Genomic DNA, 18,001 nt, shown 5'->3' with positions numbered 1-18,001 from the left:
TAAATATAATTTTTCAAAAACTGAAAAAATAATAAAACAAAGTGATGCTAAAAAGCTGAAAATGATACTAAAGAAATTGCTGATAAACGTCAAAAACTTGAAACAAATATTACTGATAATTCTAATGATAATAATATTGAAAAAAAAAATTGCACGACTGATGATGATGATAAAAAATTAGGTGCAGTTATTGATTATGATTTAATAAAACTTTGTTTATCAGAAAAAAAAAAAATAGATTGGAAAGATGAATCATTTTTAAGTTCATTAACAACTGTTGGAAATTTACCATTTCGTAGAATATGTAAATTTTATGGTGCTGATATAACATGTAGTGAAATGGCATTAGCACTAAAAATATTAAAAAGAGCAAACGAAGAATGGGCACTTGTTAAAAAATATGATACAGAGGATATATTTGGTGTACAGATATGTGGTAATAATCCAGGTGTATTAACAAGATGTGCACAATTAATAATTATTAACAAAGTTGTTCGATTTCGTCTAAAAAAATTTTATATATAATAATTTTTCATTTATCAAGAAAATATTTTAAAAATACATGATTGAGCTTGAGCATTATTAATTTATCTATTTGTTAATTTTTATTTCTATTTAATTTTTTTTTTAAAGATTGAGCAAAAAATGAATATGGTTTTTGAATCAGTGTTAATCAATTGTTAATTTTACAATTACAATTTGATATGTTTTTATGAAGTTGTATTATAGATATGAAAAAATCATTGATTAAACGGTTGGAAAATTTTCCACTAATAAATTGATCAATTTTTTCATAAAAATTGTATACTTTCGGGCAAAAGATTACAAGAATTAAATTAATTTGTTCGTCTAGTTATTTTTAAAGAAGCATTCCAAGAATTTACTTAATTACTTCTGTAATGGCATATACATTTTATATTTTATTCGAACGTAAAAAAATTTTACATTGTAATATAAGCAAAATATTTTTTAAGTCCGAATAAAAAAGTGACTATACGTATATTGCTGAGCATTGAAATTAAATACTCAGTCATATTTTTATTCGAACGTAGAAAAATTTCACATTGTAAGCAAAGTATTTTTTGAGTCCGTATGAAAAAGTGACTGAGTATTGCTGAGCATTGAAATTTAATACTTATAGTCATCATTTTCAATATTCAGTCATTTTTTTCAAGTATCAAAATTTTATCCCGTGGTCTCTTTGGTTGTTTTAACATTTAATAGTATTATAATAATGATCATTGAATTTATTTTATTATTAGAAAATTATTTAGTCTTTAATTTAAAGTCGTCAATTATTGTATAAATAATTTAACAACAGAACAAATGTCTATCGTTCAATTTCTAAAATTAATAAATTACAAGTAAACTGTAAATGTAATTATTTTTTGTTTTTAGATTTTATTCAGATTTATTCTCTAATTTTTTTTGTTAACTATACAGGAAATATAAAACATTGTGCACCTGACAAACACAACTGATCCTGCTGTGAGGAGTGTTCTCTCTCCGCCGTTCCTACAGGAAATATATTATAGCAACATTCAAAATTATAATTTTATTATCGAAATAAAATAAAACAAAAAAGTTATATTAATTATGAGTTACCACATGTAATTAGAAAAATTTTCATTGTTCATAAATAGTGTTGGAGTAATTGCAATCTAGTGGTATTGATTTTGATAATAACTTTTATAATCGATGAAGATATTATTTATGTACATTCATGTTAAATTTTATAAAAAAAATTTGTATTATACATTTATCCATACGTATTTACAATAAATTTATAAACACATTATAGAAAAATTAAATTGTTTGCAAATATCATCTTGAATTGTATTTGCTCTGTGACTTGAGTGCTTGGGTATATACCAAAGTGATGTCATTTTCCGTATGGTCTTGTTCAAAATATTTCTGTTTTGACAAAAAAAATTAATAAAAACTATTGATTTAAAATTTTTAAACAAAGAAATGAAATTAGTTTGTTAAGAATATTGTGGCAGAAAGTACCAGTCTTTTTTGTGTGTAAAATTTTATTGACGAGTAACATGATCCTTTTAATTTTCTATAAAAATCAGCTATTTTATAATCATCTAAATTAAACACCTGGAATTAATCAAAAAATTTTCATACTTTTTATGTCACCAGATCAATGAAGGTTTATGTTTATTATGAGTAATATATATATAGAAAATAAAAATAACGAATGATTATTTGAAAATAATCTTATCTATTGACGTTGTCAATAATTTTTTTAACAGTTCAAATACCCTCAGTTGAACTTTGTTCATAAATTACAGTTGATGATGATAAATCTTGTGTAATAGAGAATTTATAATCCACAACTTGATCAGTAGTTTTTGTTAAACTTAGTGTTGTAATATTATATTCTCTATCAGTTGTAGTTGTCACAGTGTCATCGTCATTATTAAAACTTGATGATTTTTTTATGATATAATTTTCAGTTGATGTAATAAGTGAACTGGTCTCTAAACTATCATAACTTTCAGTTTCTTTATCAGTTGTGATTGTCCCAGTATTATCTTCATCTGTGACATGTGGCCTTGACGAATCTTCCATAATACTTGATGTAACAAGTAAACTTGTCTTTGAATCATCTTGACTTTCAGTAGCATTATCATAATTTTCAAATTTCTAAAAAGAAAAAATTATAATTAATTATAGAAAAAAGTTATAAATATACAATTTAATTTTATAAAATTATAACTTACTGAATATTTCATGGATTTCGCTTCACAATTATCACGTGAATTAATTTTAAATAAAATTCCAAACGCAATTAAAACACATACAAATAAAATAAAAATTATAATTGCTATTTTTTTTTTATCATAATTATAACGTGTATTTTCATTTTTTTCCACATCGTAATGTCTTATGAAATTTCTTATTCTCGATGGCATTTTAAAAACAATATTTTTAGTTTCAAATGTGAGAATAAATTTAGTTATTTTTATTTTTTTTTTTGATGTGTATTTGTCAAAGAGCATGTGGAAACTAAATAAATTATAAGCTAGTAGTTATTTTTTATCTAAAATATATATATCAAATGATTAAAACGTTAATGTCGTTTTCTATAATCAAAAACCACATCCGCAATAGAAAGATAAATATAAATTAAAATTTTAATATTTTTACTTGAGTATAATGATCGCTTAAAAAACAATTGTTAACGGAAAATACAATTTTTTTCTATAAATCATTATTTTTTCTCCTTGAAATACAACAGAGTTTATTTTACATTAATTAAACTAATTTAATTCTGCAGATTTACAATTAAAAAAACACATAAAAAAATTAAATTATAACAATTTATAAAATTGATTAAAATAATTAACCATTTCTTTATCAAAATACCCAAGTGAAAAAAATATATTTATTGGAAATATAAAACAAATTTAATTTATATTTAAAATATATGTGAATTAAATTTAATTAATGTTTTAAAAAATATAAAATAAATTTACTTAAAATTTTTTTTTTTTCAACATTGCAAAAAAAAAATTTGGATGTACTTCAAATTTAATTTATATTTTTCAAAAATATGAAATAAATTTACTTTTTGTATAGATATAGATTACATATGAATTAAATATAAATTACATGTAAATTAAATTTAATTTATATTTTTTAAAACATTAACCAAATTTGATTCACATATATTTTAAATATAAATTAAATTTATTTTATATTTCCAATAAATATATTTTTTTCACTTGGGTAGTCAGGTTTTTAATTTATAAAAAAATCATATAAATCTGGATAATATGCTGTACCACACAAACGAATGAAGTTTATCAACCGAGTCATCACCAATTTCTGAGAAAACAACATTTCCACGTCTTGATAAGCAACGGTAATTAAAAAACAAATGTAAATAAATTAATAAATTTATTAATAATAAATACTATAATAATTTAATTTTTCGAATTAACTTTGCCAGCTTCAAGTAGCTGTATAAATAATTAAAATAAATAAATAAATAAATTATTTATAATGAGTATAGTAACGACAAATTTGATTTAATTATTACATATATTTATATGATTATTCTGATACGTATATTTAGTTTTTTAATTTATTAAAATTTTTTTTCTTTTTGATATCTCGTAATTACTATTATTATAATAATCAATAATAATATATAAAAAAAAAAAAATAAAATAACCAAAATTGCGGTAAATAAATTCCACTGATTTTTTTTTTCATATAGATCAGTATCTTCAGCTTCTTTATATATCGAAAAGCATGACTTTTGATTTATTTTATATGAAATTATCATCAAGAGTTTTAATAATCAATTATGATTAAATTTAATTTACGACATTTTTTTAATTCATCTATTTCTCCGAGAATTTTACGAGTTACCTTTGATTTTTCAACATACAAATATTGTATTTTTGGTAAGTTTTTAAGAAGTTGAATGACTGCACTATTAGTGATGTTAACACACTTTGATAGATTCAAGTCAGTCATTTTTTCGTGGAATAGACATTGAATTGATTCATCAGTGATGAATTTATTGGGTAAGCTTGTTCTTAATAAATCGAGATTGAAGCGTTTTAATTCTTTTGCATTATTAAGTGCTTTTATACCAGTATCTGTTATATTTAAACCATTTATACACAAAGAATTTAATTTTTTAGCATTATTAATAAGAGTTATCAAGAATTCATCTGTAACACTATGACCTACATAAATTGATAACTCTTCAATGTTTGTCATATTCAAAATTGTACTCATTAAAGTTTCAGTTGATGGAGGTAATACCTAAAAAATAAATAATTTATAATTACTTATTGAGAATCAAAAAAAAAATATTTTTTTTTACTGTAATTATAGTTGTAACAAATATATACTTACTGAAACTGATGAATCTCGTGAGTAACGTGGCCGATTTTGATTTGATTCAGATGAAATAAAAAACTTTTTCAAGGTTTCACAAACTTGTTTTAATGACTTAATCAAAGTCATTGGTAAAGTTGAGTTTTTACATTCCCATTTAATTACCAATAATTCAAGATGAGGCATATTGGAAAAACAATTTTCAAAATCTTTACTCTCTATTTTGTCCAATTTCAAAAATAGTTGATTGAGATTTGAACAATTAGACTTAATCAATGGCATTATTGACGAAGAGCAAGATCGAAAAATACTAAGATTTTTCAAACGACTTCCATAGAGATCAACTATATATTCTAAATCATCTACTGAGTCAGTTTTAGGTGATCCATTGATCTTTTCAGTGAAAGAATATTTTCTAAAGCCTGAATCAACCAACTTATTGTTCCAATTTTTGCAAACTGAAAAAATGAAAAAATAAAAATTATGATTATTTAATTATACAATTTTTTTTTTTTTTTTAATTTGAAATTGTACTATTAATTTGATTTCATTACTTTTTTCAAGTTTTGGTTGAGTAGCAAATTGTAACTGCATGTGCTTCATGCGTGTGTCACGCAGTTCAAGAATTTTTTTTTTTGTTTTTTCAAATTCATCTATAGTATAAAAAACTTTATCACATAAACTATCATCATCATCATCACCGTTGTTAAGAACGCAACAGCATCATCGTTATTATTATCACCATTGTCGTTATTATTACTTGTAAATTCATATTCAGTTGATATGGGTGATACAACACGTGGATCACTAAGATCACTATTAACCACACTTACTTTAGTTGCTGTTTCAACCTACAAAATAAAATAATTTATTATTTAATTTAATTAAAAACTAAGAATTTAACAGGTATATATTTACTTGATGTTAATTAATGTAAAATATTATTTGATTAAATACTTACTTCTTGCTGCGAAATTGACATGAATTGTTCAACCCGTTGAGTATTGCTTGCAACACTCTCCATATTAATTCCGAGATTAATCTACAAAAAAAGTAAATAAATTATTTGATTTAATTTGCAACAGGCTAATTTTAAATCTCAAGTAAATTTCAAAAATGTAATTGAAGATGTTTGATTAAGGGTGCGTTCCGTAGGGGACCGCGGTCCTTTTTTGTTTGCGCATCATGAACACGCAGAGGCGCAGAAGTCAAAAAATCAAGTAAAATTTTCAAATTACGTATGTGTGCGTAAAAACTCATGTGCGTAATAACTTCTGCGCATATGGCCAAGGACCGCGGTCCCTTTACCGGAACGCACCCTTGATGATTACATATATTATACTAAAATATGTTGCTATTTAAATTTAACGTATTTAACGAAGCTAAAAGCACGTGGTTTTATTTATATTAAAAAAAAAAAAAAAGAGGGCGTTAACAACTTTTATACGTAGTATGAAAACAGTATGAAAGCCCAATTTCCACTACCAACTTATCGATGTGCACTCTAGTGTCAACATTGTCAACACTTTCAGCAATTTACCGCCAAAAGCGTGTGTTTGCTTGGTACACTGTGTACATTATTTATTAAAAAAACACACAAAACAAAAATACACAATTATTTACAACAAAACAAATAAACAAGTGTTTTAATAGTAATTATTTTTTATAAGCATATAATTATAAAAAAAAAATTACTGTGCTATTTATAAAAAAAATACTTTAAATCACAAAAAAGTAACCTGTTGATCTGTCTGTCAAAGCGTCATATTGTAAAATATTTTAAAAATGGTAAATAACAATAAATAAATACATATTTTTTGATTAAATGTAGTTATAAATTTATGATATTTTTTTAGAGTGAAGCAACATCACCTTTGAGAAATAACAGACAAATGGATGCTCCAACATCACCAGCTCCAGAAATGGATGAACCATTTGAGGATGAAAGTCTTCTTGGTAATGAAAATTCTCAGGATGATGCTATACGAGAAGAAGAGGAAGATGGTGAAGAGTTATTTGGTGATAATATGGAAGCTGATTATCGTCCAATGTCAGCACTTGATCGTTATGATCAAAATTTATTGGATGATGAAGAATATTCAGAATTATCACAGTCTGATCGTAATGCTGCTGAGGCTGCAATGCGTAAACGTGATCGTGGTACTTATCGTGATGATCGTGATTTACTTTATGAGGATAGTGATGAAGATGATACAACTGTACAAAAACGTCGTCGTGCTGAAAAAGCAGCAACTGGTGATATTGAAGAAGCTGAAATGATTGAATCAATTGAAAATCTTGAAGATACAAAAGGTTATTCTGTCAAAGAATGGGTATCAATGCTTGGTCCAAGAACAGAAATATCAAATAGATTTAAAAATTTTTTAAGAACTTATACTGATGGCAAGGGTTATTGTTTATACAAAGAAAGAATTCGTCATATGTGTGAAAGTAATCAATCAAGTTTTGTCGTTGAATTTCCAATTTTAGCTGGAAAAGAACATGTATTGGCATATTTTTTACCAGAAGCACCATTTCAAATGCTTGAAATATTTGATGCTGTTGCTAAAGAACTTGTACTTGCAATATTTCCAAGTTATGAAAGAGTAACAAGTGAAATACATGTAAGAATATCAGAATTACCATTAATTGAAGAACTTCGTACATTTAGAAAATTACATTTAAATCAACTTGTTAGAACACTTGGTGTTGTAACAGCAACAACTGGTGTATTACCACAATTATCTGTTGTTAAATATGATTGTTCAAAATGTGGTTATGTACTTGGTCCATTTGTACAATCACAAAATTCAGAAGTTAAACCTGGTTCATGTCCAGAATGTCAAAGTATTGGTCCATTTATAATTAATATGGAACAAACAATATATCGTAATTATCAAAAAATAACAATTCAAGAATCACCAGGTAGAATACCAGCTGGTAGAATACCAAGAAGTAAAGATTGTATATTATTATCAGATTTATGTGATCATTGTAAACCAGGTGATGAAGTTGATGTTACAGCAATTTATACAAATAGTTATGATGGTTCATTAAATACAGAACAAGGTTTTCCAGTATTTTCAACAGTATTATTAGCAAATCATTTATTTGTTAAAGATGCTAAAGAAGTTGTTGAATCATTATCTGAAGAAGATGTTAGTGCTATACTTAAATTAAGTCAAGATCATCGTATTGCTGATAGAATTGTTGCAAGTATTGCTCCATCAATATATGGACATGATAATATTAAACGTGCATTGGCATTATCAATATTTGGTGGTGAAGCTAAAAATCCAGGTAATAAACATAAAGTACGTGGTGATATTAATGTATTATTATGTGGTGATCCTGGTACAGCAAAATCACAATTTTTAAAATATACTGAAAAAATTGCACCAAGAGCTGTATTTACAACTGGTCAAGGTGCATCAGCTGTTGGTTTAACAGCATATGTTAGAAAATCACCAACAACACGTGAATGGACACTTGAAGCTGGTGCATTAGTACTTGCTGATCATGGTGTTTGTTTAATTGATGAATTTGATAAAATGAATGATGCTGATCGTACATCAATTCATGAAGCTATGGAACAACAAAGTATATCAATATCAAAAGCTGGTATTGTAACATCATTACATGCAAGATGTGCTGTTATTGCTGCATCAAATCCAATTGGTGGACGTTATGATCCAAGTATGACATTTGCTGAAAATGTTGATTTATCAGAACCAATATTATCACGTTTTGATATTATTTGTATTGTTAAAGATGAAGTTGATCCAATGCAAGATAGACATCTTGCTAAATTTGTTGTCAATTCACATATAATGCATCATCCAACAAATCAAAATCATACATTACCAGATGGTCTTGTTGAAAATAATGCAACTGAAGATTTATCTATACCACAAGATTTATTAAAAAAATATATTGTATATTCAAAACAAAATATTCATCCACAATTAAATAATTTAGATCAAGATAAAATTGCTAAATTATACAGTCAGCTGAGACAAGAAAGTTTATCAACTGGAAGTTTACCAATAACTGTTAGACATATTGAAAGTATTATTAGAATGTCAGAAGCATCAGCTAAAATGCATCTTCGTGATCATGTTAGAGAAGATGATGTTAATCTTGCTATTAGAATGGTACTTGATAGTTTTGTTGATACACAAAAATATTCAATTATGAAAAATATGAGAACTACATTTCAGAAATTTTTATCATACAAAAAAGATCACAGTGAATTATTGTATTATATTTTACGTCAAATAACAATTGATACATTGGCATTTCAAAAATCATTACATGGTAATAGAGTTACGACTATTGAAATTATGGAACGTGATCTTGTTGATAAAGCAAGACAAATTGATATTCATAATTTAGCATCATTTTATCAAAGTCAAATATTTTTGAAAAATAATTTTGTTTATGATTCAAGAAGAAAGGTTATTATTCAAACATTACCAGAAAATACTGATGATTAATTCATTTCTTTACTTTTTTTTTTATATTTAATTATAACAATTATTATGTGAAAATCTTAATATTAGTTTCTTTTTTTTTTTTGATAATAAAAAAAACATGACATTTGTACATTTTGTTAATTATTATTTTTCTTAAATCATGATTTTTTAATCCACATAAAATATATTTAAAAAATAATATCATTAATTATATTTACATGCACGTTAATCAAATTAATTTTAAAAAATATTAAAACTATTATTTTATTATTTACGTGAGTATTTTGTTTTCTTTTTTTTTCTATTTACTTTTCTCTTTTTTGAATCATTATTTGATGAGCTGCTACTACTATCACTGCTACTGCTGCTACTACTACTACTACTACTGCTTGAACTTGAGCTTGAGCTTGATGAGCTAGATGAAGAACTGCTGCTGCTACTACTGCTACTACTATTACTTGAGCTATCAGACTCACTGTCTGATGATGAACTTGATGAATCACTTGAACTGCTAACAACTTTTTTAGGTTTCTTTTTTGATACTTTTAGAATTTTTTCCTTTGGTTTTTCAGGTTCTCTAAAAATAATATTAACACATGTTATTATAAATTAATTGTTTATGATTATTATTGAATTAATGAATTGCTTAATTAATTTATAAACAACAACTTACATCTCGCCAGATTCAATTTGTTTTAATGCTTTTTTTAGTTGTACAGTTCTTGATGATCTGTGAAGATATTTACGTTTGTTTTTACACTCATAACTCCAATGTCCCATTTCTAGACATTTTTGACAACGCATACCCTGGGGATATGGATTTCTAAACAATTAAAACAAAAAATATATTAATTTATTATTCTGGAGGGAAAATAAATGACGCTAACCTGACTTATTTTTTATTATTAAATAAATCATTAATTAATGATAAATAATTATTGATAATTTATTGATAATTATAAAGAGAAACTTACGGTTTTTTGTATAATTTAATTCCAGTTGTACTCATTGTACTGTCAGTGATATAATTAATTAATTAAATAAAAAAACAACAAGTTGCTTTTGCAATTGCAACTATGACAAGAATCAAGATTACTATAACCTCAAAAACACTTTGTATTAAGTATTTTATTTTACTATTGTTATTATTTATTTGTTGATGTTGATCAATGATAGTAAATAGATAAAATATATATTATGAATTGATGAATATTGTTGATTAAAATTATGAACAATGGAGTCTGATGAAAATAAAGAAAATTCAATGTCTAAATATGTTGATAAATTAGTTGAATTGGAATTATTGAAAGAAGTTTACAAAAAAAATCAAGCTAAATTGATTGAAAAAAATAATGAATTGATACAAGAAAAGAAGATATTGGTAAATAACATATATTATTATTATTAATTAATGATAATTAATTATTTATTTGTTTTTTTTTTGGATTTAATTAGGACGAACTTCATCATCAAATTTGGAGCATGAATGATGAATTTTGTGACAAAATTTGGAATACATCAAGAGAAAATAATTATTATGATTTTATCAATAAATATCTTGATGCTACAGTTGATCCACCACCAAATGAGAGTAATAATGATCCTCAAATGATACGTTATCTAGAAAGAGAAGTGAAAATTTTAATAAGGGAAATTGATGATCTTGATTTCGAATTAAAAAAACAAAAAACTGAAAAATTAGAAATATCATCAACAAAATTACAACCACCGAAATTTGTATTTAAAACTCCAATGATGAAGAAATTAACATCACCAGTTAAATCATCATCATCATCATCATTATTTAAGCCAAAAAAAAAAAGTAAATTATGTGAAAAATTTGAGAAATCAAAATAAAAGAGAAAAACAAAAAAAAGTTTTGAATCTCTCTTTGTATATTTAGAAATATTTTATACATTCATTTTCTTCAATTTACACTGAATTACAATTAAATTAATATTAGTTTAGTTGTTAACACACAATTATATTAAAATAATAATAATATCTAAATTAAAAAAATGATAATGGCACTTAAAAATAATACCAATGATAAAAATAAAATTAAAAAAAAAAAAACAAATTTAATTCGCAATACATATTGTAATATTAACTTTAAAAATTTCGATTTAATTAACAATGAATTAAAATGCAGGTACACATAGAAAAATGGCTTGCATTATTAATAATAAAATATTTTATTTATCAATCTATTGTTTAATAATTAACGTCTATTATTTATCTATTTAAACGACAAAAGACAGTCACAAGAAAGAAAAGAAAAATCATCGTCATACTGTGATTAATTAATTAACATTATAATATATTGAAAAATATTTTTTCAATAATCAAGAACACAATTATATATACCTATAGATATATTTTTTTTTCTGTTTAAATTATTATTTTTAATAATAATTTTTATTAACAATAATTATGCTGCGTTTAACGCAGGACGGTGCTGATTTTGTTTTTTTTTTCTTTTTATATATTTATAAATAAACTTGGCACCATATTAAATAATAAAAAAAAAAAAAAACTATTACTTCGAGGATTATAAATATTTATAAATGAATAATATTTTTATTTTTTTTATTAATAATAATAAACCATAAATTTCTTAATGAATGACAAAAACAATAATTATTACCCTCGAAGTTATCAATTTCTTACATGGATCTGTAAGGTCCTTGCATTTTTAAAAATTGTATGACAAATGATGGACCACCTGATACAATTTCACCAGGTATTTTTGATAATGGACAATTTTCAATAGACATTATACTTAAATTTGTACATAATGCCAATTCAAATGGTAAATTATGTAAATTAATATTATCATTAATATAAAGTGTATCTAAATTTTCAAGTGTACCAATTTCTTCTGGTAAATAATTTAAATTATTTTCACCAATTGATAAATATGTTAAATTTTGTAAATGTCCAATAGCACGTGGTAATGTTGTAACTTGATTTGATTGTAATATCAATTTTTGTAAATCACGAAGAAAACCAATTTCATTTGGTAATATTTCAATTTTATTTTCTTCAAGATCTAGTATACGTAATTTTTTAAGATTTTTAATACTTGTTGGTATTTTACGTAATAAATTATTTGATAATATTAAAATTTCAAGATTTTCTAAGCGTTCAATGTCATCTGGAATTTTAGATAATTGATTTGTTCCAAGATTTAATTCAACCATATTTATCCAAGTTCCAATATCAAGTGGCAAGGCACTAAGTTGATTTTCTTTCATATTTAATTTTGTTAAATTTTTAGCACGTGAAAATATACCATATGGAATTTTATCAATTTGATTATGTTCCATATTAAGTGAATCAACATTTGTAAATTGTAATGGACCACCAGATGGATATGATGTAAAACAATTTCTTGATAATGTTATTGTTGTTAAATCCGATAAACTTGTTAATAAACCATCTGGTAATTGTGATACTTGATTACCTTCAACACTAAATTCATCCATAAATTTACAATTTGATAATGATTTTGGTATACAAGATAAACGATTATATCTTAATCCAAGTCTTGTAACAGCTATTAAATTACCAATTGTTTCTGGTATATCTAGTAACTCATTATGTTGTAAATCTAGTGTTGATAATTGTATACAATTACCAATTTCTTCTGGTAAATGTTCAAGATGATTATGTGATACATCAAATGTTATTAAATTAATTAATTTCCCAATACCACCAGGTAATGATTTAATTTTATTTTCACGTAAACTAAGCATTGTTAAATTTGTCAAATATTTTATATTATCACTGACAAATTTAACACGATTAAAACGTAAAAATAATGTTGTTAATGATGTTAGCTTATAAACAACATCTGGTATTTCATTTAATTTATTATGCCTCAAATCCAATACTTTTAAATGTCTTAAATTTTCAAGACTATCTGGTAAACTTGTTAATGAATTTTCACTCAATGCAAGTGTTTTTAAATTTGTTAAACAACCAATTTCAGATGGTAATGTTACAAGTTTATTACCATATAAATAAAATTCTTGTAAATTTATTAAATCACGTACTGTATTTGGTAAATTTGTAATACTTGATTTTGATAAATCAAGACGTGCTAAACATTCATCACGACATCTTATAAATTCTTTTGATACATCTAAATCAGCTTGTATTGGTTTACATTTTTTAGCTGTTGGTTTTGGTTTATTTGATTCAGGATGTTTAACTGTAACTGTTTTTTTAGTATCACCACTTGATATTGATGCTGTTGATAGCTTTTTTTCTTTTTGATGATGTTCTTTTGGAAGTACTTCAACAACAACTTCCGGCATATCGTTAACTGCTGAACAACTTGATAAACCACAACCCTCAAGATATTCTGGTATGTCTTGTTGATCTTTTACATAGTAACCTTGAAGACTGTCCTGAGGCATTGGACTATCTGTTTTTGCCTCAGACAGACAAATTGATGATATATTACCCACACCCGTACGATGTCTATTCAATTTTTTCATAATATTATTAACTTTTTTTTTAATTAATTTATAAATACCTCTTTTTTTATATATTTACAATTAAAACATGTGAATTTTTATCTTTTATTTTAATCAATTAATGCTAAAATTTATTTATTTATTTTTATTTTTTCTACAAGGTTGTTTCTGTCATCACTTTTGTGTTTGTGTTTTTTTTATTTGTTATTTTTATATTTACTCAAATGTTCTATTTGGATAAAAAAAATTGTATTTACTTTTTATATAAAATTAATATTTTAATAGCTCAATTCATTATTGATAGTATATTAAAAATAATATCAAGCCCAAAGTATTGACATTATTGTCAATTTAACACTCTCGGAGCGCAAACGCGACACTCAATAACTTTGCTCTTTTTTTTTTTTCACTTTTAGCTTTGTGTTGGAGCTTTTTTTTTTTTTACTTTTTATAATTTAATTATATGTATTTAATTATTGTTTATTTATTTTATTAATATATATTTTTTTGGTTATTAACACTTAATATTAACATTTAATTTTCAACATGTCAAGTATAATGACATGTATGACACATAGTGTAATTTATGTCTGTTTATTTTTTGTTTATTGTTATTATGGTGACTTGTGGAATTTTAATATCACGACATCTATTGTCCTTTTTTCTATCAAATCAAGAGTGGCAACTCTCTTATCGGTAAACTTTTTATTTAAAAATTTAAAGGGATTTTTAAAAATTTAAAGGAATAATTTGAGGGGTAAAAGTAATTTTGTAAACTTGATTATTAAAAAAAAATTAGTCAATTTGTAATAGGCTATATTTTAAAATGAGGTTGAATAATCATTACCAACCAATAAATAAATTAAACATGATAAAAAAATTGTTGTGTTTAAAATTGAATTAACTATTTGTAATAAAAAGTTGAAATTCGCTTCCGGAATATAGTAATTATTATTGAATTTATTATTCAAATATATATCAAAAATTCCTTAATTATCGTATGGAATTATTACAACTACGTATATTTTAAGTATATCAATAATTAACAATTGTCATTTAAAGTTTTAAAATGTTTTTCAGCCAGTGTTATTATTCTTTTTTTATAACTCTATCAAAAGATAATCATTTTAAAAACTTATACGACTTTTACGCAATTTATAAGAATACTTGATTTAGTTTCACAAAACAGTGCTTTAGGGTTTATCAGTTAAGAAAGGAAATATGTCATTTTTTGATATACATTTTTTTATTTTTACGATAACAAGTATTTGGAAACCGCAGTTCAATTGTACTTGGAAATCTATTCTATTCAATATTTATAGAATAACATTTTTCTTTTCGTATTCTTTTTGTTTTGTAACATTTGTATTATTTTTAATGATAAATGATTGGAATATTATTATCCTTTCAAATAATATATATGCAATTCTGCTACTATTTATTGGACAGTCACAAATCAGTAATTTAAAAATACAAAAAACAGAAATATTAAAACTTGATGAAATAATAAAAATAGAACCGTATTTGCCAGAGAATTTTGAAGAAGAAATTATTATATCTAAATATGAAAATAAAAATAGGTAAAGTTAATGAAAAATAGAAAAATATATTGTATACAGTTTTTCGGAGAGATATTTTCTTCAGGAACATAATAATTGAATTACTTTGAATTAATTGAATAATATTTTTTCATTTATAAATTTCAGAAAACAAATAATTTCATATGTTATGTTTCTCATGACGGGAACAACTGGCTTTCTCATTGGTAAAACAAGAGAAGCTTGCATTTCTTCATTTCCATTTTATATCTGGGTACCTTATGATTTATCAAATCCATATTATTACTGGATCACAGTAATAAATTTCATGTATTCTGGTTTTGTCATTGCTCTTATTACGGTGCAATTTGTATCATTTTTTTCTTCAGCAACATTGGTTATTTGCTCACAAGTTACTTTATTACAATATAGATTTAAAAAATCAATGAAAATTATTGAAGAAAAATACAATGATAATGATGTAAATAATCAAAACGTAATTGATGAATTGATAAAACTTGAAAAAAAATTAATTGTTGATTTTGTAAATAATCATTTAGAAGTTTTGAAATTGGCAAATATAATTAATGATATTTTTTCAATTGACATTTTTACAATGTACTGTACAATTACAATATTAATTTGTACAAATGCCTATGTTTTATCAACTGTACCATTATTTTCTGATATATTTTTTGCAAATGCAACTCTTTGTTTTTTAGCAATATGCCAAATAATTATGACGAGTTTTTCATCAAGCAATGTGTCAATTGCAGTATGTATATAGCAATAATTATTATTTTATAAATTATATTTTTATGTTAAAATGTTGTTTCAGTTTGAAAAATTACATCTTGAAATAACATCATCAAACTGGGTCATTTTACAGAATAAAACAAAAAAGAGTTTAATTATTGTCATGATAAGAACACTCAAGCCATTTACTATTTCAACCGGTAAAATTATTCATCTATCAAGAGAATCATTGAAACATGTAAGTTTACATAAAAAAAACTTTGTTATCATAAATTAAATAAATAAAAATAAATATTTTTTTATAGATTTTTCAGATTACTTATTCATTGTACAATTTAATGAGGAGTCACTCAATAAACATATAGAAAATTATACAGCTTTACAAAATATATACAACTAAAATAAAAAAATATTTGAAAAAGAGAAAAATAATTAGTATAAAGAATCAAATTTTTATTTTTATTAAAAAGCGAAAAAAAAATCATTTTAAGAAAAAAAAACGTGGAATTATCCAGACAACCGTGGATTTATTTAAATACATATTTTTTTTTTTAATTTTTCTACAATAAGTTATTATTTTACGATTTTCCATTACTAGATTCAAAATTGAACAAAAAAAAAAAATCAAAATTAAAAATTATGTCATTCAAATAACAACAGCATATTTATAAATAAAAAATTTATCCAGTAGCTTTATTCATTAGACAAATTTATGAAAATAAACCCGGCTAATCAAAAAATCGATGGACGTTAATGTTTATTTTCCGAAAATAAATTGGTAATTATCAAATTCATTATTTATATTTTTTTTACAAGTTATTAATGTAAAAGACAAAAAAAAAATAATTGAACTTATATAAAAGTGTTAAAAATAAAACCATATTTAGCGAAGAATATTGAAGAACAAATTATATTATCAAAATACAAAAAAAAAATAGATGTAAATAATTAATAAATATATATTTCAACAAATATTATTAAATAAATTATAAATACTATATTTTAATTTATAAATTTGAGAAAAAAAATATTTTTATATTTGGTGTTCAAAATGACTGGTACAACTTTTTATTTTATTGTTAAAATAAGTGAAGTAATTTTGTGAACTTGATAATTAAAAAAAGATTATTCTATTCATAATTGGCTATATTTTCAAATGAGGTTGAATAACTATTACCAAACAATGAATAAATTACACAAAATGAACAAATTGTTGTATTTAAAATTATTGAATAAATTGTTTTTGTGATAAAAAGTTAAAATTCACTTATTAAATAGTATTTAGTGAATTTTAAAATACAAATAATTTGGTAATTATTGAATTTATTATTCGAAAATATATAATAAATTCTTTAATTATCGTATGGAATTATTGAACACAAGAATTATTACAACGACTAAATATATCAATAATTAAAAATTGTCGTTTAAAGTTTTAGAAATGCTTTTCAGCTAGTGTTTTTATTTCTCTTTATCGAAAGGTAATTATTTTTTAAAAACCTATACGACTTTTATAAAAATACAAGTTTTACAAAAACAGTGCGAGAGTTTAGACTACACTTGAGTTTGTCAATTAAAAAAAAAAAATATGTCATTTTTTGATATACATTTTTTCATTTTTACGATAACAAGTGTTTGGAAACCGCAGTTCAATTGTATTTGGAAATCTATTCTATACAATATTTATAGAATAACATTTTTCTTTTCATATTTTTCTTGTTTTACAACATATTTATTATTTTTAATAATAAATGATTGGAATATTATTATTCTTTCAAATAATATATATACAATTCTGCTACTATTTATTGGACATTTAGAAATCATCAACTTAAACATACAGAAAACAGAAATATTAAAACTTAATGAAACAATAAAAATG

The 18,001-nt window shown here is 23.6% G+C and overlaps 5 protein-coding genes across 5 annotated transcripts; 2 read left to right on the top strand and 3 right to left on the bottom strand.

Moving 5' to 3' along the window:
* Positions 1 to 1,379: 1,379 nt before the first annotated feature.
* LOC122854880 lies at positions 1,380 to 3,014 on the bottom strand. Its single transcript, XM_044155903.1, has 2 exons — positions 2,733 to 3,014; positions 1,380 to 2,655 (listed from the first exon to the last, which is right to left on the bottom strand). Exons 1-2 carry the CDS (start codon positions 3,009 to 3,011, stop codon positions 2,263 to 2,265), a joined length of 672 nt encoding a protein of 223 aa, XP_044011838.1. The 5' UTR covers positions 3,012 to 3,014; the 3' UTR covers positions 1,380 to 2,262.
* Positions 3,015 to 6,404: 3,390 nt separating this feature from the next.
* Positions 6,405 to 9,363, top strand: LOC122854879 (DNA replication licensing factor Mcm2). The gene is made up of 2 exons (XM_044155902.1): positions 6,405 to 6,654; positions 6,723 to 9,363. The coding sequence occupies exons 1-2, from the start codon at positions 6,652 to 6,654 to the stop codon at positions 9,360 to 9,362; spliced, it is 2,643 nt and encodes an 880-aa protein (XP_044011837.1). The 5' UTR covers positions 6,405 to 6,651; the 3' UTR covers position 9,363.
* A 207-nt stretch (positions 9,364 to 9,570) lies between these two features.
* On the bottom strand, positions 9,571 to 10,428 carry LOC122854878 (zinc finger CCHC domain-containing protein 10-like). The gene is made up of 3 exons (XM_044155901.1): positions 10,316 to 10,428; positions 10,015 to 10,164; positions 9,571 to 9,918 (listed from the first exon to the last, which is right to left on the bottom strand). Exons 1-3 carry the CDS (start codon positions 10,348 to 10,350, stop codon positions 9,609 to 9,611), a joined length of 495 nt encoding a protein of 164 aa, XP_044011836.1. The 5' UTR covers positions 10,351 to 10,428; the 3' UTR covers positions 9,571 to 9,608.
* Positions 10,429 to 10,575: 147 nt separating this feature from the next.
* Positions 10,576 to 11,503, top strand: LOC122853787. Its single transcript, XM_044154207.1, has 3 exons — positions 10,576 to 10,722; positions 10,797 to 11,149; positions 11,494 to 11,503. Exons 1-3 carry the CDS (start codon positions 10,576 to 10,578, stop codon positions 11,501 to 11,503), a joined length of 510 nt encoding a protein of 169 aa, XP_044010142.1.
* A 198-nt stretch (positions 11,504 to 11,701) lies between these two features.
* LOC122854877 (leucine-rich repeat protein soc-2 homolog) lies at positions 11,702 to 14,269 on the bottom strand. The gene has a single exon (XM_044155900.1). The coding sequence runs from the start codon at positions 13,844 to 13,846 to the stop codon at positions 12,008 to 12,010; it is 1,839 nt and encodes a 612-aa protein (XP_044011835.1). The 5' UTR covers positions 13,847 to 14,269; the 3' UTR covers positions 11,702 to 12,007.
* Between the last annotated feature and the right edge of the window lie 3,732 nt (positions 14,270 to 18,001).

This window comes from Aphidius gifuensis, linkage group LG4 (genome assembly GCF_014905175.1).
Source record: "Aphidius gifuensis isolate YNYX2018 linkage group LG4, ASM1490517v1, whole genome shotgun sequence".
NCBI lineage: Eukaryota > Metazoa > Arthropoda > Insecta > Hymenoptera > Braconidae > Aphidius > Aphidius gifuensis.
Note: the sequence above shows the minus strand (reverse complement) of the source record. Positions and strands in the feature narration are given on the sequence as shown.